The 22,117-nt window shown below is 36.8% G+C and overlaps 2 protein-coding genes across 21 annotated transcripts in view; both read right to left on the bottom strand.

Annotated features, from left to right (window-relative positions):
• Positions 1-22,117, bottom strand: part of LOC127853741 (cytochrome b-245 heavy chain-like) — a 55,736-nt gene that overhangs the window by 30,049 nt on the left and 3,570 nt on the right. For 9 of the 20 annotated variants that reach the window (XR_008036731.1, XR_008036732.1, XM_052388480.1 and 6 more), the window contains 5 exons: positions 19,007-19,117; positions 15,111-15,198; positions 2,057-2,202; positions 1,199-1,299; positions 424-504 (listed from right to left, as the gene is read on the bottom strand). Coding sequence is in view for 18 of the 20 variants with exons in the window: in XM_052388480.1 (XP_052244440.1) it covers positions 424-504; positions 1,199-1,299; positions 2,057-2,202; positions 15,111-15,198; positions 19,007-19,117 (527 nt within the window). In the remaining 2 variants the exon portion in view is untranslated. Of the gene's footprint in view, positions 1-423; positions 505-1,198; positions 1,300-2,056; positions 2,203-15,110; positions 15,199-17,935; positions 17,948-17,973; positions 17,993-18,474; positions 18,487-18,550; positions 18,570-18,626; positions 18,743-18,778; positions 18,791-18,816; positions 18,829-18,854; positions 18,867-18,892; positions 18,905-18,930; positions 18,943-19,006; positions 19,118-22,117 lie in introns of those variants that run through there. The other 11 variants (XM_052388492.1, XM_052388493.1, XM_052388494.1 and 8 more) reach the window with 11 other exon arrangements.
• Positions 7,779-8,408, bottom strand: LOC127853747 (uncharacterized). The gene is made up of 2 exons (XM_052388513.1): positions 8,175-8,408; positions 7,779-8,024 (listed from the first exon to the last, which is right to left on the bottom strand). Exons 1-2 carry the CDS (start codon positions 8,354-8,356, stop codon positions 7,847-7,849), a joined length of 360 nt encoding a protein of 119 aa, XP_052244473.1. The 5' UTR covers positions 8,357-8,408; the 3' UTR covers positions 7,779-7,846.

Below are 22,117 nucleotides of genomic sequence, written 5' to 3'. Positions count from 1 at the left end.
CAACACTTACCCTAAACCAAAAACACTTTCCCTTAACCAACAACACATACCCCAAACCAACAACACTTACCTTAAACCAACAACACATACCCTTAACAAACAACATATACCCTAAACCAACAACACTTACCCTAAACCAACAACACATACCCTAAACCCAAAACACATACCATTAACCAACAACACTTACCCTATACCAACAACACTTACCCTAACCAACAACACTACCCTAAACCAGCAACACTTACTCTAAACCAATAACACTAACCCTAAACCAACAACACTTACCCTTAACCAACAACAAATTACCTATACCAACAACACTTACCCTTAACCAACAACACTAACCCTAAACCAACAACACTTTCCCTAAACCAACAACACTTCCCCTAAACCAACAACCACTGTACCAACAACACTTACCCTATGCCATGGATAATAATTCCTATGAAGAAGATTACAAACAAGTGGTGGGTAAACCAGAATACTTCGAAATATGACCTCCTGGAAATAAACAGTATGCATAATGATTAGTGTGTTCAAATAAAATAACATTGATCAAACCTTTCAACAAACAGATAAAATAAGATGTATGTGACTCATGTTTGGCTATTAGCAAATCTTAACATAAATCAGTTGTTGATTCGTTTAAATCCTGTAGGATCTAGTAACCGTGTGTTGGCTTTCTGTTTTACAATATTTGAGATTAAATGCTTCATTTTATTTTAATGCCAAAGATTTTCGTTTTCATGCATAGAAATATGTGGAAAATGACTTGACACCCTCGTGTACATGTTTTTTAACAAATCAAAATAATTTCATAATGGACTTTTACCAAACAAAATAATTAAGACTAAAGATGTATCCGATAAACGCTCATAAGAAGATACTGTAAAATATAATTTTTAAAAATCTTGTAATCATTTTCTCACAAGATTTTCAAAGTTGGATAGTTTCTCAAGCTTTTGGTTGTTATGGCAACGGTCATTTTATATACATTTATTTAAATTGAGAGAAACTGGCAAAGTAACGTCCAAAAAAACTTTGCAGTAATTTTTGGTAGAATATCACCAATTGGTTTCAAAGAAGAGTCCATTTAAAGCAAAATGTTGATAGGGACAAAAGACTTATGCTGACGTACAACTTAGCTGATTTAAAACAAACACATTTTCACCAACAGGAGGCAGTTTATACTCACCTTATAATTTCAGTGGAAGAGCTGAGGATCAGAATAAGAGCAATCGTAGCCACAAGTCCACTAATCCCTGCAAGAGTCTTCACACCAAACAGGGTAGGATCCTACATGCAAAACAATCATACACTTAACTATATACCGGTATATAAGGCCATGACACTTGCACTTTGGACTTGTATGCATTCAATCCATCTCAATTGCAATTACTACAATGTTAATCACACAAAACATTTAATTTATTGCAACTGTGTTTAATGTGTAAATACCTGAAAGAGTGGATATGTTCATGTTCTTACCTCCTGTTCAAAATCATTTAGACGAAGTACTTGCAATATTCTTGTGGTGAATATTCATGGTTTTCAATGATACTTACAGTAGCATTTTAAATATTGTTTTAGAAAAGAAAATGTATAGTTCTTTTGCTGTATAAGTTAATATGTGACCCCATGGCGATGTCTGTTTTTACAAAGGGTCATTATTTTAATACACAATGTTGAAGACTACAATGTAAAATTACACATCTGGTCCATGTGGTTTCAGAAGATTTTAAGTTTTCATTTTTTACCTACATATACAGTGGACAGAACAGTGTGAACAATTTAAAAAGATATAATCCAAGAAATATTCCTGCAAAGTTAAATAAATCTCTGCACAGAAGTTTTAAAGGTGTCATTTTGGACCGAATTGTATACGCAGGATGGACAAAAGGTGACCCAAAAAGCAAAGTACATGTGTATCACTAGTTGACCAGAAACTCAACCCAGAATTCAGAATGTACACTGATGCTCACTCCTTAAATCCAGATCAGATATGAATTTAACCATCAACTATACAGACTAAAAAAGCTGCATGTGTTCAGACCTGTGAGGCGTCCCTGACAGGGTTGACTGCTGTCTGGCCTGCGTTCATGTCATCCAGGTTACTGAGGGCAGACATCAGACCATTCGACACATTGTGGGCTACAAACATGCGCTCCACATTGAACACATGGGCACCTATGTGGATAGCTGCAATAAAAGACTACATTGAACAGATAGGCAACAATGTGGACAGCTGCAATGAAAGACTACATTGACCACATAGGCATCTATGTGGACAGCTGCAATGAAAGACTAGAACACACAGCAACAATGTGGACAACTGCAATGAACGACAAGAGCACATGGGCACCTATGTGGACAGCTGCAATGAAATATTACATAGAACACATGGGCACCTATGATGACAGCTGCAATAGAAGACTACATCGAACACATAGGCACCTATGATGACTGCTTCAATAGAAGACTACATTGAACACATGGGCACTTATGATGACAGCTGCAATGGAAGACTACATTGAACACATGGGCACCTATGTAGACAGCTGCAATAGAAGACTACATTGAGCACATGTACACTTATGATGACAGCTGCAATGGAAGAATAAATTGAACACATGGGCACTTATGATGACAGCTGCAATGAAAGACTACATAGAACACATGGGCAATTATGAGGACAGCTGCAATGGAAGACTAGAGACTACATTGAACACATGGGCACCTATGTAGACAGCTGCAATGAAAGACAGCATTGAACACATGGGCATTTATGAGGACAGCTGCAATGGAGGACTAGAGACTACATTGAACACATGGGCACCTATGAGGACAACTTCAATCGAAGACCAGAGAATACATTGAACACATGAGCACTTATGAAGACACATTAAATCAAAGACTAGATACTACATCGAACACATGGGCACTTATGATGACACCTTCAATCGAAGGCACTTATGATGACACCTTCAATCGAAGACAATATACTACCTTGAACACATGGGCACTTATGAGGACAGTTGCAATAGAAGACTAGAAACTACATTGAACACATGGGCACGTATGAGGACAGCTGCAATCAAAGACTTCATTGAACACATGGGCATCTATGATGACAGGTGCAATAGAAGAACAGAGATAACATTGATCACATGGGCACTTATGTGGACAGCTACAAAGGAGGACTAGAGACTACATTAAACACATGTGCACCTTTGTTGACAGCTGCAATGGAAGACTAAAGACTACATTGAACATATGGGCACTTATGAGGACAACTTAAATTGAAGACTAGATACTATATTGAACACATAGGCACTTATGAGGACACCTTCAATCAAAGACTAGATACTACATTGAACACATGGGCACTTATGAGGACAGCTGCAATAGAAGACTAGAGACTACATGTACATCAAACACATGGGCACTTATGAGGACAGCTGCAATGGAAGACTACATTGAACACATGGGCACTTATGAGGACAGCTGCAATAAAAGACTAAATTGAACACATGGGCACTTATGAGGATAGCTGCAATAAAACACTAGAGATTACATCGAACATTTGGGCACATATGTGGACGGCTGCAATGGAAGACTAGATACTACATTGAACACATGGGCACCTATGTGGACAGCTGCAATGGAAGACTAGATACTACATTGAACACATGAACACTAATGAGGACAGCTGCGATGGAAGACTAGACTACATTGAACACATGGGCAACTACATATGAAGACGGCTGCAATGGCAGATCAGACACTACTTAGCTTGAGTACTCATCTTTCATAAACAAGCATAACGTTATTTTATACAGTGACTTATCTACAAGTAGGCTTCCTAGGCCTTGGCGTATAAAAATGCAATTACAAAAGAAAACTAGAAATGGCACAGCAGAGGCCGAAGCGTATTCCCACGCAGCATGTTTGACCCAGGGGCTCCCCAGGGTTGGTAATGGGGCCATGCGTAGTTGAGATTGACCGTATTGTCATAAGAGATGTTCAGTATCAATTTGAAGTAAATGTAAAATCCCCTAAAAAAATGAGCGAAAATCTCTGCTCCTACCCCACCCCAGCTCCCATAACTTTTGACCCAAGAGTCAGATCAAAATTCCAAATAGTGAACTATGCTCATAGCTATCATGTGTGTAAGTTTCAAGGTTCTTATGCTAATAGTGTACGAGGAGATAGTGGCCAGGATGGTCAGACAGACGGCAGAAATAAACACATTATAGATTTCAAAATCTAAACGCAGACCCTAAGTTCAAGGTCAAGGTCACAAGGTTCAAACATTTTATGTGCATGGAAAGGTGTTGTCCAGATACACATGTGTACCAAATATGAAAGCAATATCTGAAGGGACACAGCAGGTATGAGCCTGTTTCAAATTGCAGTTGCAGATTTCAAAACCTGAACGCTAACCTCAAGTTCAAGGTAAATGTCACAGGGGTAAACAAATGTATGCACATGGAAAGGTGTTGTCCAGATACACATGCAAACCAAATATGAAAGCAATATCTGAAGGGACACAGTAGTTATTAGCCTTTTTCAAATAGCAGTCACAGATTTCAAAACCTGAAAACTGACCCCAAGTTCAAGATCAAGGTCACAGGGGTCAAAAATTGTATGTGCATGGAAAGGTGTTGTCCAGATACACATGCATACCAAATATGAAAGCAATATCTGAAGGGACACAGTAGTAATGAGCCTTTTTCGAATCGCGGTTGCAGATTTCAAATCTTGAAAACTGACCCCAAGGTCAAGGTCACAGGGTTTAAAAAAAATTATGCGCATGGATAGGTGCTGTCTAGATACATATGCATACCAAATATGAAAGCAATATCTGAAGGGACACAGTAGTTATGAGCCTTTTTCCAATCGCGGTCGCAGGAAAATCTCTGACCTGGCCCCACCCCAACCCCCATAAATTTTGATCCAGGGTCAGATCAAAATTCCGTCGCTGTCACCATCGCACATATGCTCATAGCTACCATGTGTGCAAGTTTCAAGGTTCTAGTGCTAATAGTGTAGGTGGAGCAAGTGGCCAGGACCGACGGACGGACAGAAGACAGAAGACAGAGATAACAATATCCCCACTTTTTCTCCAAAAAGCGTGCGGATAACTAAAGGGGTTGAAATAGATTTAAAGTAACATTAATACTTATATCAAGGAAATATTTCACAAAATATTTCATAAAATAAAGTTAACCCATTAAAAATCAGTGTTCCATAGAGCAATAACCAAAATTTCAACACTAGTTGTGGTATGGTAACATAGATTTAACAAGATACAAAATGCTCGTTTTTATTTTTTGTGGAACAATATATTCCATTTTAATTTCCTTCAATGATATCTTTTCATATGACACACAAACACTAACATGGTACATAAACATGTCTGAATATATTGTCCCACCCAAAAAACAAAACAAGAGCATTTTGTATCTTGTTAAATCAATGTTACCAGACCACATCTAGCATTGAAATTTCTGCTTTTGCTATAAGGAACATTAATTATTTATGTGTTATCCTTATTTTTCGAAATATTCGTTGATTGTGAGTGTTTATGGGCTTATTACATGGGTGTTATTGCACTAAATATATAAATGTGAAAAGACGTCTTTTTTTTGACGAAATGACATCATTCCAGCGAATTTCTTCAGTTAAACTCTTTAAATAATTAACGGTGAAAAGAGCATAAAATAAAAAGAAAATATGTTGGTCATGTTATAAATAGCATCTTAGATTCGTGGTTGTTTTGTATTGAATTGATTTAACTCATCATCTAAATAAAGATAAAAACTCGGCAAGACTTGTTTTTATCTTTATTTAGATGACTTGTTTAACAAGAGGGCCATGATGGCCCTGAATCGCTCACCTGACTAACCAAATACAATCCCAACCCAGTTTTCATCAAGATAAACATTCTGACCAAATTTCATAAAGATTGGATGAAAACTGTGACCTCTTTTGTCTACACAAGGTTTTTCTAATATTTGACCTATTGACCTAGTTTTTGACCCCAGGTGACCCAAATACAATCCCAACCCAGATTTCATCAAGACAAACATTCTGACCAAATTTCATGAAGATTAGATGAGAACTGTGACCTCTATTGTCTACACAAGGTTTTTCTATTATTTGACATAGTAACCTAGTTTTTGACCCAAGATGACCCAAATACAATCCCAACCCAGTTTTCATCAAGATAAACATTCTGACCAAATTTCATAAAGATTGGATGAAAACTGCAACCTCTATTGTCTATACAAGGTTTTTCTATTATTTTACCTAGTGACCTAGTTTTTGACCTAGTGACCTAGTTTTTGATCCAAGATGACCCAAATACAATCCCAACCCAGATTTCATCAAGATAAACATTCTGACCAAATTTCATAAAGATTGGATGAAAACTGTGACCTCTACTGTCTACACAAACAAATTTTTGACGGTTTTTCTATTATTTAACCTCGTGACCTAGTTTTTGACCTCAGATGACCCAAATACAATCCCAACCCAGATTTCATCAAGATAAACATTCTGACCAAATTTCATAAAGATTGGATGAAAACTGTGACATCTATTGTCTTCACAAGGTTTTTCTATTATTTGACCTAGTTTTTGACCCCAGGTGACCCAAATACAATCCCAACCCAGATTTCATCAAGATAGACATTGTGACCAAATTTCATAAAGATTGGATGAAAACTGCAACCTCTATTGTCTATACAAGGTTTTTCTATTATTTTACCTAGTGACCTAGTTTTTGACCTAGTGACCTAGTTTTTGATCCAAGATGACCCAAATACAATCCCAACCCAGATTTCATCAAGATAAACATTCTGACCAAATTTCATAAAGATTGGATGAAAACTGTGACCTCTACTGTCTACACAAACAAATTTTTGACGGTTTTTCTATTATTTAACCTCGTGACCTAGTTTTTGACCTCAGATGACCCAAATACAATCCCAACCCAGATTTCATCAAGATAAACATTCTGACCAAATTTCATAAAGATTGGATGAAAACTGTGACATCTATTGTCTTCACAAGGTTTTTCTATTATTTGACCTAGTTTTTGACCCCAGGTGACCCAAATACAATCCCAACCCAGATTTCATCAAGATAGACATTGTGACCAAATTTCATAAAGATTGGATGAAAACTGCGACTTCTATTGTCTACACAAGGTTTTTTTATTATTTGACCTATTATATGACCTAGTTTTTGACCTAGTGACCTAGTTTTTGACCCCAGATGACCCTAATACAATCCAAACCCAGATTTCATCAAGATATACATTCTGACCAAATTTTTCTAACGATCTGATGAAAACTGTGACCTCTACATTCTACACTAACAAATTTTCGACGGATGCATGCACACACGCACACACAAAGGACGCCGGACATCACACGGTCACATAAGCTCACCATGTCACTTCGTGACAGGTGAGCTAAAAATTCAATACAAAACGACCACTCGTGCAAGATCCTATATACATATATCAGGCATTTCCCCAGGAATTTGGGCAGGCACAGCGGGAAGACAGCGTGGACGGGAGTTGGTGCGTAAGGGGGCTTGCCCCATTCCGCGTGTCGATTTTTTTAATTGTTTTTAACTGTTCTAAATCAAAATCTACCCTACTTGGGAGCTTCTAAAACACAACATTTTCTCTTTTTTTTATTTATTTATTTGTCCTCAATTTATTTCATTCAAGTCATGCATTTAAATATTAAATAAAAAGCAGAATAACAGTAGACATTAGCAAGCAAAACATGATTGAAAAACAACAACAATACAGTCACATATTACATGTTCAAAACACTGTTCTGCGAGGCTTCTCCTGGTGCCAGGCATCCACCATTTTCCCGAAGTCTACTGCCTCAAGCTCTCTAAGGTGTGTTGTGAGACTTGTAGTGATGGTCTCTGCCTTGCAGTCGTTAAGTGGCAGTATTGACAGGAATCTTGTCTGGCTCCTGCCATCTTTCAGGAACCTGATGAATATCATGTCAGGAATTATAACAGAGATGTTTATCAAAATATCAGGAATTATAACAGATATTTTTATCAGAATGCCATTAACAACAGAAGCTCTAACAAACTACTAGATTAAAGTTGTACAGTCTTGTTCTGCCCCAATGTACCTTATATATACTGTCATCTCACTGATAACAGATATATCTGTTGTCTCATCCACCATGATGGTGTACCATGGGGAGTCGATGGCCTGGGTCAGGATGTCCTGCCGAATGATGTTGCCCATGGCCAGAACCGCTTCCTGTACAAAGCGCTGAGATTCACCTTTGTTGTTCTGACCCTGGTTCATGTTAGCCAGGATGGAGCAGCCTTGGAGCTTCACTGAAACAGCAATTATTCAACATCCATTTTTTATTAGCAAGCAACTTTATGAAATGCTCTTTATTGATATAGAAAATATTAAAATAAGCAATGTCCGAATATCATAATGCGCAGTTACTTACCAAGATCATTAAGAGGGAGGTAGTTTGTTGTGTGAGGAACTTCCTGCTTCATCAACCAGTACAAATTCTTGAATGCTGCGATCCTAGCACTTTTCTGTAGAGAGCCCATCTCTTCAAGCTGCCCCGCCAGATTTCTTGGAGCCAGGCGGTTTGCCTCCAGAAGTTTGCTTGGACCGCTTTGTTGGTGGTTGGGAAGTCTCATGATCACTTGCTACGTCCTGGACACTTTCACGTTCACTTAGTGAACTCTCTGACAGCGACGGTTCATTATTAATCCTGACCAAGAAATTAGTTATCACAGATTTGCCAGAGACAGGGACTGGTCGTTTTTTAGACCTAATCATTCTGTCATGCACAAAAACTAAAGAAAAATGTGTTGCAGGTATTTAGGTGTTATTAGCGTATTCCGTAAATACGAAAGAAACTATTTGATCTGAATAAATTAAGTGTCAGTACTGTCAAGTTATAGTCGCCGATGAAAAAATTAGTGTGAAAACATTTGTAGTGGGTGGGAGCAATCAAATGAGACTTCTAATTCCAGTTAATTCTAATTATAACTTAAATTACCCACAACCGCAACAAACAAAAGTAACTGTTTATTTTTGAAGTACCGCTAAAATCGTCGTTAACAATTAAAATAAAACAAACAAACCAATTGAGCATAACTTTAACTGCTCTTACGCCACTAGTACCGGTAGTAATCGTTCATTATCGCCCATAATTAGGGGACAAACACCATAATTGACCCCCATAAACGACCCGTAAATCGTTCGCACATCTTATCAAAGCCCATTATGCACACACCGCTGATTAGCGCGTGCGCGTTTTATCTGGTCGTCGGCCGAATGCAGACAACATTCGGATCAGACCTTGCGAGCACTTGTGAAATTTTCAAGCGTCGCGGCGACATGATCGGAAAAACAAGCGCCGCGGGGAGATTGATTTTGAACTCCAAGCACCGCGCACCTGCTGTTCTAAAACCGCCTGGGGAAATGCCTGATATATGCATATCAATTCTCCTCATTGATATCCATTCACCCATGAACTTTTATGACGAAATCTTGTATGTTATTGTATGGTCCTGAAAAGCTACATCATTCAAAAACAACAAAGAGCAATAATTACTCTTATTTAAGAAAATGTATTGTTATGGTTCTTGTGCAAGGCCAATGCTCCTCATTAATATCAATACACCCATGAAGTTTTATATTGAAATATTGTATCATATCTGAGATATAGCCCTGAACGTTTACATAATACAAAAACAACAAATGAAAATAACTCTTTTTAAGAAAGTGTAGGGTTATGGTTCTTGTGCGTGGCTCTTCTCTTCATTGATAACATTGTGTCTTGTTCTGAGAAAATTGGGCTTAATGCATGTGCGTAAAGTGTCGTCCCAGATTAGCCTGTGCAGTCCGCACAGGCTAATCAGGGACGACACTTTCCGTTTTTATGGTATTTTTAGTTTCAAGGAAGTCCCTCCTTGCTGAAAATCAAGTTAAGGCGGAAAGTGTCGTCCCTGATTAGCTTTTGCGGACTGCACAGGCTAATCTGGGATGACACTTTACGCACATGCATTATGCCCAGTTTTCTCAGAACACGGCTCACAATATATCCTGTAAGTTTAATGTTGAAATCTTGAATGGTATCTGAGAATCAGATATAGCTCTGAAATGTTACATTATACAAAAAAACAAAAGAACAAGCAAATTTGTGGAATTGATATCCCCCGCCAATATACTTCTGGACACATATATTTCTGGACGATGGACAACGACAACGTGCATCATCCTCTTATCCATTTATATACTCATACCAACTTTCAATGAAATCCGTCAAAGCACTTCAAAGATATGGCTCCGGACACACACAAAAAGCAATTTTTCAAGATACAAAGGGCCATAACTCTGTTACTATCCAATGGTGTACAATGCCATTTGGAGTCCATCATCCTCTTATCTATATATATATATATATATATATATATATACTCATACCTAGTTTCAATAAAATCCGCCAAAGCACTTCCAAGATATGGCTTCGGACACACAAAAAAGTATTTTTTCATGATACCAAGGGCCATAACTCCGTTATTAACATATGGTGTACAATGCCATTTGCCGAGCATCATCATCTTATCCATATATATACTCATACCAAATTTCAATGAAATCCGCCAAAGCACTTCTAAGAAATGGCTCCGGACACAAAAGTGCCAGAAGGACGGAAAGACGGACAACGCCAAAACAATATCTCTCTGCCTATGGCGAGGGATAATAACACTTATTTGAAAAAGGTCAGGGTTACGTTTCTTGAGCAATGCACTTGTCTCCATTGATATCTATACATCCATGAAGTTTCATGACAATATTTTATATAGTTCCTTAGATATAACCCTGAAAAGTTTGAGACAGACAGACTGAAGAACTTACTGACGGACAAAGCCAACTCTATATCCCTCAGTATTGGCGCGGAATAAAAATATACTTCTCCAATACGCTTGGAATTAACCTCTAAATTGATGTGGCAACCATGTATACACAATTTTTGTTATGTGTGTCAAACGCATTTCAATAGAAAACTGTCTTTGTTAAGTTCTTAAGACAACTTTGGGTTTGTTAAATGACATTAAATTAATCTACACATATATGCAATATCTGAAGAGGTTAAAACATTCTTTTATGGTGTTTTGGTAGGCTTTGTGAACATGTGTGGAAAATTTAAAAGGGATCCTTTAATTTATAAAGACACATGACCCTGCCAATGCCCACTGATTGTATCAAGTACATTAAATGCCAGAAACCAAAACTTTGCAAAGAATGTTTGAGACCACAAGCACGATCAAAAGTTTACTGAGAATTTCTGAGAATTTTTGTTCTAGTTCCACAACAACATTCTTGCTACCATGCATGCAGTCTGTTGAAATTCTTTCCATCTAAACAAGTCTTAATGGCTAAAAATGAAATCCTAACTGTTCATGTTAAATACATTTGTACTTAAACTGAAATGATCAAATGCTTTGTTAATGAAGCTCATGCCATTAACATGTTGTTTTGCTTTGACAGCTTAATTATTAATTGAAAGTCTAAGCAGAAGGAGCTTTAGAAAAATTTTGCAGCCAGCGCATAACTTTTGGTTATCGTCAATTTTAGGATATCTTATTTGGCTAGCGATTGTATAAACAAATAGATATCCGAACAGGTGCACATGTTGGTAATGTTTTGGATAAGATTTAGCCAAGGTATTTGACTTGGTGATTTAATCCAAATAAAGGTTGTCTTTTGGATTGGCTTAAGTTATTCATATTTATAAAATTGGCCAGTGAAGATTAAAATTCAATATTGTTAGGCAGAATTTCAATTGATTGTATTTCACACCTGCTTTTGTCTGTAACTACCGGTATGGCTTAATTAATATGATAATATACAATTCTGTAATAGACTGCCATGAATTGGATTCTCAATTAAAATGCCTTTCCAGTTTAATTAAAAGTGCAACGGAAAAAAAACACAAGAATATCAGTGAAACTGATGGATGCTCCCCGATGATGCGCTTTGTCAATCTATGTGTTAATAACCACCTAAAAAAATCTTTTATTAGCCTTGGTGACCTTGACCCCAGTGACCTCAAACCTCATCAAAAGGTAGAAGTCCATGACAGGTACCTACATGCCAAATATTAGTGCTGCAACAATATACCGGTATATCAGTACATATCGCAATATGCAATCCGCATATTGTATTGCGATACGATTTTCATCATACCGATACAAAAAATTTACAAAAATTCATTCACATTTCGTCCAGAAAAGCCATCCGAAATAATGAAAACAAGGTTACAATATACTAAATCATTTTGGAGTGCAATGCTTTACTCTCTAAAAACATGAACATCATTTATTTGAAGACACGATCTCTATAGGGTCACTTGCCATGACTTTATTTTAGTATATTTCTGTGTGCATGTGGCAGGGAAAACATTGTTGTTTACTAGTAATTCACTCTTTTATCTGAATATTGGAGACTACATAAGACTTTGACAGATGGCGGGAAACCCTTATGAACTGGATAGAAGCCGGTAACTAGATGGCCGTAAAACAGTGACTTTTGATTTGTGACGAGTTCTTTCTTACATACCGCGTGACCTATCTTTTTTATTGCTTAAATCAATTCTGCATGGAATGCTTTTGAGAAAAGGTATGGTTATGAGGGTCTCTATGCGCAAAAGTTTGACTTTATTTTTCATTAAAGTTATTGCTTTTACATTGAATTTGTGTAGGAAATCTTTTGCTATATTGTGACCACAAGGTAAACAAAACAAAGCAGTGTAAATATTTTTTTTCGTAAAAATAGCATTCTGAAAGTGTATTATACGGAGAAGCGTTGTTACATGGGAGCATTCGATGCTTTTGAACAGATTATCGTTGAATTAATTGCGCACAGCTGTAAATGTTTCGTTCGATTCTGAATTGAGCATTATTAAATATGTAATCCGAATTTCGGAAATAAGCTTCCAAATTTTAATGCTAATGCGACAATAAAAAATTCTAGCGTCAAATAAAAAGTGCTTTATCCTTTGTCTTAATAAAAAGCGCGCGAAAATTATACAGACATGTAGAACGTCGCATGGAAAGTATGGGTGTATTTTGTGTTGTATAAAAACGGGAACATCATGTCAGGTGAATTACACGTGTTCACTGGAAAAAAAACGCCCCGGTTGGACGCTATTTCATCACATCTTTTAATACTAACGAATGCCAAAATGTATTTGATACTTAAGAAAATTTGAGAATGCTTGTGTTTCTTGTTATTCTTGAGCACATTTATAGTAAATATATACCAGAATTTGCTTTAAAACTGGAATATATGGGATTATAGGGTAATTGGCAAGTTATAATTTTGGTACAAGTTAGCAATATATTGCGATATATTGCAATAAGGGTTTTTGAACTGACAATATATTGCAATACAGTTTTTGGCGTATTGTTGCAGCACTACCAAATATGAAAGAGATCGGTAAACTTAAAGTATTGAAGGTGCGATGAGAAACTGTAACAAAAGCATGACGGAAAAATCTATTATTAGCCTCAGTGACCTCGACCCCAGTGACCTCAAACCTCATCAAAAGGTAGAAGTCCATGCAAGGTACCTACATGCTAAATATGAAAGAGATCGGTAAAGCATTGAAGGTGGTATGAGAAACTGTAACAAAAGCATGGCGGAAAAATCTATTATTAGCCTCGGTGACCTTGACCCCAGTGACCTCAAATCTCAAAAAGGTAGAGGTCCATGCAAGGTACCTACATGCCAAATTTGAAAGAGATCGGTAAAGTATTGAAGGTGCTATGAGAAACTGTAACAAAAGTGTGACTGTAGGAAGTAAGGAAGGACAAACTGGCAACTGAAAATTTTCGGGGAGCATACAAATATATCATTTGAAAAATCTTCAAGTTGGAAAAACTGTTGCCATTTTTTGCTAATTTGTTGCCATTTGCGACAATGGTGATCTACAGCAGAAACCCGACTCAATAATCAAATGTAAAAGATTATCTAGGCATTTTCATCTCATCATACACAGTAGATATTGCTCCAAGGTAAGTAAAGTACAAGCAATTGTTCAGCTATAGGGAGATTATTAAAGTCTTTGTCATGATGACAGCAGTTAACCTTCTTCTAAACTATGAATGATACTATACAATACAGAGACTCTTTTAGCAGCTCTAATTTACTACAATTGACACAATTCTTCAGTCTGACACTTTAAGCAACAGACATGAAGGCATACATACCTTGGCAATGAAGACCAACATTTAACCCGCTTCATTTAGGTTTTACTATTCAAGGCCTGAAAATAGCTTTTTTTTGCTATAATTGTACAGATTGTTCTTGAAATATATGAGTCGTGTTCTGAGAAAACTGGGCATAATGCGTCTGCACAGGCTAATCAGGGACGACACTTTCTGCTTTTATGGTATTTTTAGTTTCAAGGAAGTCCCTCCTTGCCGAAAATCAAGTTAAGGCGGAAAGTGTCGTCCCTGATTAGCCTGTGCGGATTGCACAGGCTAATCTGGGATGACACTTTACGCACATGCATTATGCCCAGTTTTCTCAGAACGCGGCTCATATGTTTGTACATCAATCTGCATGATTCATAGTCAAAGTAAATGTCATGTGTAGTTTTAATTAAGAATAGACTGTGAAAAAATGCATGGGTTTTAACAAACAATTGGTCTACCTTAGCCACTGATTATACACTTTTAGAATAACCTATTCCCTGATACATGTAGTAATGTAATTACGAAACAATTTTAGCTAACATATTGGCCTATACCTGTAAATTGGAACCATTCACTTTGGTTTGAAATTAACCCATTTATGCCTAGCGTCCTGAAAAAAAGGTCTTTGCAAACAGCGTAGACCCAGATGCGGCATCTCATCAGGGTCTGCGCTGTTTGTTTAAAGGAATTTCAGTAAGTAATATTCTAAATATAGAAATAAATATACTAGACATCCCTAATTTTGGAAATAAATTGATCCGATTTAGAAGGATGGGAGAGTCCACTAGGCATAAATGGGTTAAATGTTGTCAATAATGACCTACCCGTGTGAAGACAAATCATGTAGGCGATGTACTTGTGAAATGTTATATGCTTATCCAACTGCCTCCGAACTGTTTTAGTGCAGCAATGCTACAAACAGAATCAATATAATACTGGTTCCTAAATCTTCAACATAAAATGTATTCTAACAATATTTTTAAAAAGTATGAGTCAATCATCACATATATTTACTTAAATCAAGTTAGAAACATTGTGCAATTTATTGCGTAGTTTTTAACAAGTGATATTTGAGGCCTATATTGTGCACAAAAAATGAGTGAGAAAGCGGCTTAATCAAGCACCCCTTTCAAGAAGTTCAACCTGAGTGGAAATTAAGTGCTTCATGTTACCTATTTTCATAATAAACTTCTATTTTGTCAAAACAAAAAACATGTATAACAACATTTTCAAGATTATTAAAAGAGCGTTGTAAATCAGAACTGTCATAATTTAATTAATGTCACTTTTTGTTTTTGTGTCAAATTCAATAATAACAAGAAAATTCGTTGAATTGATATCCCCCGCCAATATGCTTCTGGACACAAAAGTGTTATATTTGACACTCAAAAAAGCATTTTTTCAAGATACAAAGGGCCATAACTCCGTTGTTAACAGATGGTGTACAATATCATTTGGCGTGCATCATCCTCTTATCCATATATATACTCATACCAAGTTTCAATGAAATCTCCCAAAGCATTTCCAAGATATGGCTTCGCACGGACGGAAAGATGGACGGACAGAAAAACGGACAACGCCAAAACATTTTCCCTCCGCCAATGGCGGAGGATAATTAGTAGTAAATACAGTAAAACTGCGATAATTCGAGGAAGCACACCCCGACAGCGATGCTCGAGTAATCGCAGGTTTCGAGTAATCCATGGTATTATTTGTTTTCACTGTCTCGGTTGATAATGCTAACTTCTGACCAACGCTTTATTTACATGTAAGACGGTGCTAGAGAAAAAAAGGCTTTGTAAAAATCACTTAAGGTTACAGTATAATAAACAAAACAATTAAGATGATAGTAAATTCATTAAATTATTTCAACATTCACACAAAACATAAATATTATCAGAAAAATCTCATCAATATTCACTGTACATGTAGCATTATTATTTTTAAAAAGCACACAAGGTACGTACATGCGAATGAAAAAAAGTACACACAGAAAACAACATAATCACTACACACTTTGCATTTTATGTACATTAGTCAGACTTGTGTTGCGCAAAGTCAATGATTGAAGATTGTCGCAACCCATTAGCTTCCCGGAACTGATGGCGGAAGACGTTTCGCGATAATTATCGATATCTGGTAATTATTTAATTATCATTAAAACTGTGTAGCTTTGATCTGCTTCTCAAAGGATGACAATTTGCAGTGTATCTCAAACTGCAACTAACTTCACACCAAATCGAGTGTCGTTTGTCTGCTTGATTGCGCTTTTTTCACAACTCTAATATTTTTAGCACCGACCAGAGGAGAAAGCCTCCAATCTCTTGCACGACGGTCACATTACATTCACCTCTGTGTTGGGCTCAGAACGGACTATTGTTATGAAAGCGTCTCATTCATGTCATGATCATTCCAAGTGTTCATCAGTGAGGTTACAGTATACTAGACAATCTCTTGCACGACGGTTACATTGCATTAACTGCATTAAAGAAAACCATCTCATACCATGATATCTTATATCAGTCTTAATTAATTATTATAAAATTGATATGTTTTTTTTTATGTTAAGAAACCGACATACATAAATAAGTCGAAGCAATGCCTAACGTCACTCAATTAAAAATATGTACAATTGTTTACATTTGTGAAGTGCGGGGAATAATTACATCTGTGTAAATGGGCAATAAAATACATTTGTAGTTCCAAAGAGTTGCATTAAAACTCACAAGTTTTTGCACGATTTATCGTACATTTAAAAGTCATATTTCTTAATTAAATGCATTTGATCTTAAATATCCACTCAAATATACATTGTATGTGTTTGTTCGGTTTTAGCTATTTGGTAGACAAAATGGCGTGCTGAGCCTTATGCAGAGTTGTATGTGAGAGCAAGGAACGACAACTCTGCGTGGAGATTGGAAAGCCTCCTCGAATAATTGCCAGTTAATTAGGTGTAAAATGCCTTTCAGGGACCGGCCTACGACCTCGAGTTATCGAAAATCGCATGTTTGAGTTATCGCGGGTATTTTTATATAGACATTAAAAGAAAATGCTAGGGACTTTCTTTAATGCTCGAGTAATCGCCAGTTTTCGAGAAATCGCCAGCTCGAGTTATTGCAATTCTACTGTATTAATTCAGTTAATACTACTTAATGTTTCTAAGATAGTTCATTTATAGAGCTATGAAAGTGATACCCTGATTACTGGAATGAGGTTATTGCGCACTTGGAACACCATTATATTAATTGATCGATACAATTGGACACAAGTTAATTTTCAGGTTCTGTAAATGTTGGAATAGAATCATAACAAAGCGCTCCCTTGAGGAAGGATATGAGGTTCCTACCTTTAATGATCCCCTGAGATAAGATATGAGGTTCCTACCTTATATGATCCCCTGAGAAAAGATATCAGGTCCTTACCTTCAATAATTTCCTGAGAAAGGATATGAGGATCTATCTTGAATGATCCCCTGTGAAAAGATATGAGGTTCCTACCTTTAATGATCCCCTGAGATAAGATATGAGGTTCCTACCTTGAATGATCCCCTGAGAAAAGATATGAGGTCCTTACATTCAATGATCCGCTGAGAAAAGATAAGAGGTTCCTACCTTTAATGATCCCCTAAGAAAAGATATGAGGTCCTTACCTTCAATGATCCCCTGAGAAAAGATATGAGGTCCTTACCTTCAATGATCCCCTGAGAAAGGATATGAGGTTCCTACCTTAAATGATCCCCTGAGAAAAGATATGAGGTTCCTACCTTTAATGATCCCCCGAGAAAAGATATTAGGTTCCTGCTTTTAATGATCCTCTGAGGAAAGATATGAGGTCTTTACCTTTAATGATCCCCTGAGAAAAAATATGAGGTTCCTACCTATAATGATCCCTGAGAAAGGATATGAGGTAACAGAGGTTCCTTCCTTAAATAATCCCATGAGAAAAGATATGAGGTTCCTACCTTAATGATCCCCTGAGAAAAGATATCAGGTTCCTACCTTTAATGATCCCCTGAGAAAAGATATGAGGTTCCTACCTTCAATGAATCCCTGAGAAAAGTTATGAGGTTCCTACCTTTAATGATCCCCTGAGAAAAGATATGAGGTTCCTACCTTTTAAGATCCCCTGAGAAAAGACATGCGGTTTCTACCTTTTAAGATCCCCTTAGAAAAGATATGTGGTCCTTACCTTCAATGATCCCCTGAGAAAAGATATGTGGTTCTTGCCTTCAATGATCCCCTGAGAAAAGATACGTGGTCCTTACCTTCAATGATCCCCTGAGAAAGGATATGAGGTCCTTACCTTCAATGATCCCCTGGAAAAAGATATGTGGTCCTTACCTTCAATGATCCCCTGAGAAAAGATATGTGGTCCTTACCTTCAATGATTTCCTGAGAAAAGATATGTGGTCCTTACCTTCAATGATCTCCTGAGAAAAGATATCAGGTCCTTAACTTCAATGATCCCCTGAGAAAAGATTTGTGGTCCTTACCTTCAATGATCCCCTGAGAAAAGATATGAGGTCCTTACCTTCAATGATCCCCTGAGAAAAGATATGAGGTTCCTACCTTCAATGATCCCCTGAGAAAAGATATGAGGTCCTTACCTTCAATGATCCCCTGAGAAAAGATATGAGGTTCCTACCTTCAATGATCCCCTGAGAAAAGATATGAGGTTCCTACATTCAATGATCCCTTAAGAAAAGATATGAGGTCCTTACCTTCAATGATCCCCTGAGAAAGGACATGAGGTTCCTACACACAGGGAACAGCACCATCATACAGTTGAGGTTTAGGCAGGCAGCACTTGCCCGGGCCCATGGCAGTGAGTCCTGCACACAAAGATACACAACTCAGGCAAGGCACAATTTCGTTAAACATATCAGGCGTTGTTTTTTCAGATAACTTGGCTTGCAGGATTTTATTAAATTAAACAAGATTGTCCTTAAGCCCTCACCTGGTTCACTGACACCAATTGTTAAAGACTTGACCCAGTGTTTTAGTTTTTGGTGCAATTGGACCCAGATTCAAACTTGGCTTATTTAACCCTTTGCATGCTGGGAAATTTGTCGTCTGCTAAATTGTCTTCTGCTGAAGTTCTAAAATTAGCATTTTCTTCGATTTTTTTCAAAGAATACTATCAGAATAGCAAACAGTTTGGATCCTGATGAGACGCCACGTTAAGGGTTAGTGTCATGATAAATATTCAGCCCAAATTTCATCTACTTACTTTAATGTGGTCTCTAGAGTGGTTACAAGGTTTTCAAAATTTAACCTGGTTACATAGTTTTTGGACACATTTGACTCAGATTTACAACACTCAGCCTAGATATTGTCAATACAAAGATGTGTTTTTATCATGGCAACCAGCTAAATGATGATGATGCACACAGAACACTACATGATGGAAGCCACGCATAGGGTGATCACAATGGATTTCCATGAGCACTACTTGATTTAATAGCTGAGCTAATGATATCCCTATTGCATTTTGTGATAATTCCACTTCAACCATAAACTGTAATTACTCTATGTTTTCTGACACCCCTTTTTAGGCCAAAATAATTATATTTTGTGACTCTATATTTACGGACATATGGGTTTTTGTCCATAAGTAATGACACCAATTTTTCAGACAGTATATTTTACAGCGCTATTTTACTAGATTTCTGCCTTGTTTACCCTTATCAGGGACCCTTCTATTATGGAGCTTTACACCCGGATTAAGGTCATAAAACCTGGCACACAGTGCCCTGAGGGCAATGGACCATTACAATTGCGTTATTAGATAGATTACCATGTATACCGGTAATAAACAATGGCTTCACCCAACAGCATATGAAATTATAACGTATTCAGGAAGCAGTATAGTTGTTTTTTGTATAATGTTTTTATATACCATTTCAAAAAAGAGATTGCAAATACCGTAATTACTCTATGTTTTCGGACACTCTAAGTTTTCAGACACCCCTTTTTTTAGCAAAAATAATTATTTTTCATGACTCTTAATTTTCGGACACATGAGTTTTCGTCCATAGTTAATGTCTCTAAGTTTTCGGACAGTATATTTTACAGTGCTATTTTACCAAATTTCGATTTCTAATGACACTTGATCATGGGGTTTTACAACCAGATTACCATCATAAAACATGGCAGGTGCATGTCTGAGGGCCATGGACCATTACAATTGCGTTATTGTGTAAATAACCTTGTAAACTGGTATTAAACAATGGTTTCACCCGATAGCATAAGCGTTATGACAATTTCCAGGGGTAGTGCCAAGTAACAGTTCAATGATCTACTGCAATGGTACTACCCCTTCTTATTAAAATAACTGTGACAAATACTAAACGCTTCAAAGTGTGATGCACCCTATTGCAAGTTTTACGAACAATGGAAGGTGTTAGACAACAACTATCGGAAATGAACAAACATAGAATTCATAGTTTGCTTTTTTAATTACGTCAATTACAGGTTCATACTAGCGAGTATCGGTACATAGCATGCTCATCTTTAATTTAATTGGTCAAAGTACAAACTTGAAGTAACTTTGTCAATTAAATTAATCATTTAAAATTATTTAAAATGCAGTGTAAACATATATAACTGTAATTTATCCTATACGGCATGGTATTTTACAAGCGCAAGCTATTACCGGTAGTCGTTGATACAATTGACGCTATTTTCGGACACTTCAATTTTAGACTTTAAGTTTTCGGACACCTGTATTTTGTGAATATTTTTCGTATCTAAGTTTTCAGACACGAAATTTTTTAAGTATTTTTAAGTGTCCGAAAACATAGAGTAATTATGGTAAGGGAAGTTGTTTTGTTTTTTTAGCAGAGAAAGAAGAGTACAACATAATAAAACTATTGCACATTTATCCATTGTTTTTTTTTTTCAATATAATAATTGATAAACAAACATTACATATATGTCTATAAATTTTCGGACACTCATACTTTTTTAATAATTTTCGTATCTAATTTTTTGGACACAAAAAAATAAATATTTTAAAGTGTTGAAAACTAAGGGTAATAACTATATGCACTCTACTTGAAAATTCTGCTTGGAAAATGCTTTGCTTTCCTGTAAAAACATATGCAGACTTGATGATTTGTGCAACACTTTTAGTATGGTCATCAAGCTTTATGGCCTAGCGAAAGCATAGGTTAAAACAAGAGCACCGCCTTGCGGGTGCAGACCGCAGGTGTGGTAATTTATTACATTATCTTCCAAAAATGCCCCGCCCCTTGACAGCCATGTTTTTCAAGCAAAGATTACCATTTTCAAACTCATCCAAGAAATCATTGGGACAATTCTTCAAATGTGGCCTCTAGAGTGTTAACAAGGTTTTACTATAGCCATATAAGGAAAATTGCCCCGCCCTCTGGCAGCCATGTTTTTCAACCAACCGGCATCATTTTCGAACTCGTCCAAGATATTATTGGGATGAATCTTCTGACCAAGTTTCATGAAGATCGGACAATAAATTTGGCCTCTAGAGTGTTAACAAGATTTTGATATAGCCATATATAGCCATATAAGGAAAAATGCCCCGCCCCTTGGCAGTCATGTTTTTCAAGCAAACGTAACCATTTTCGAACTCAACCGTCATATCCAGAAAACACATGTTCTGACCAAATTTCATGAAGATTGGACCAAAAATGTGAATTCTAAAGTGTTCACATGTTTCCACTATATACATATAGAGAAAACTGCCCCGCGCCCTGGCGGCCATGTCTTTTCACCGATCTGGACCATTTTCGAACTCGTCCGAGATATCAATGAAAGCAATGTTTCCACAAAGTTTCATGATGATTAGGCAAAAA

The sequence above is a fragment of the Dreissena polymorpha genome, chromosome 12, assembly GCF_020536995.1.
Source record: "Dreissena polymorpha isolate Duluth1 chromosome 12, UMN_Dpol_1.0, whole genome shotgun sequence".
Lineage (NCBI taxonomy): Eukaryota > Metazoa > Mollusca > Bivalvia > Myida > Dreissenidae > Dreissena > Dreissena polymorpha.
This window is presented reverse-complemented; position numbering and strand designations above follow the sequence as displayed.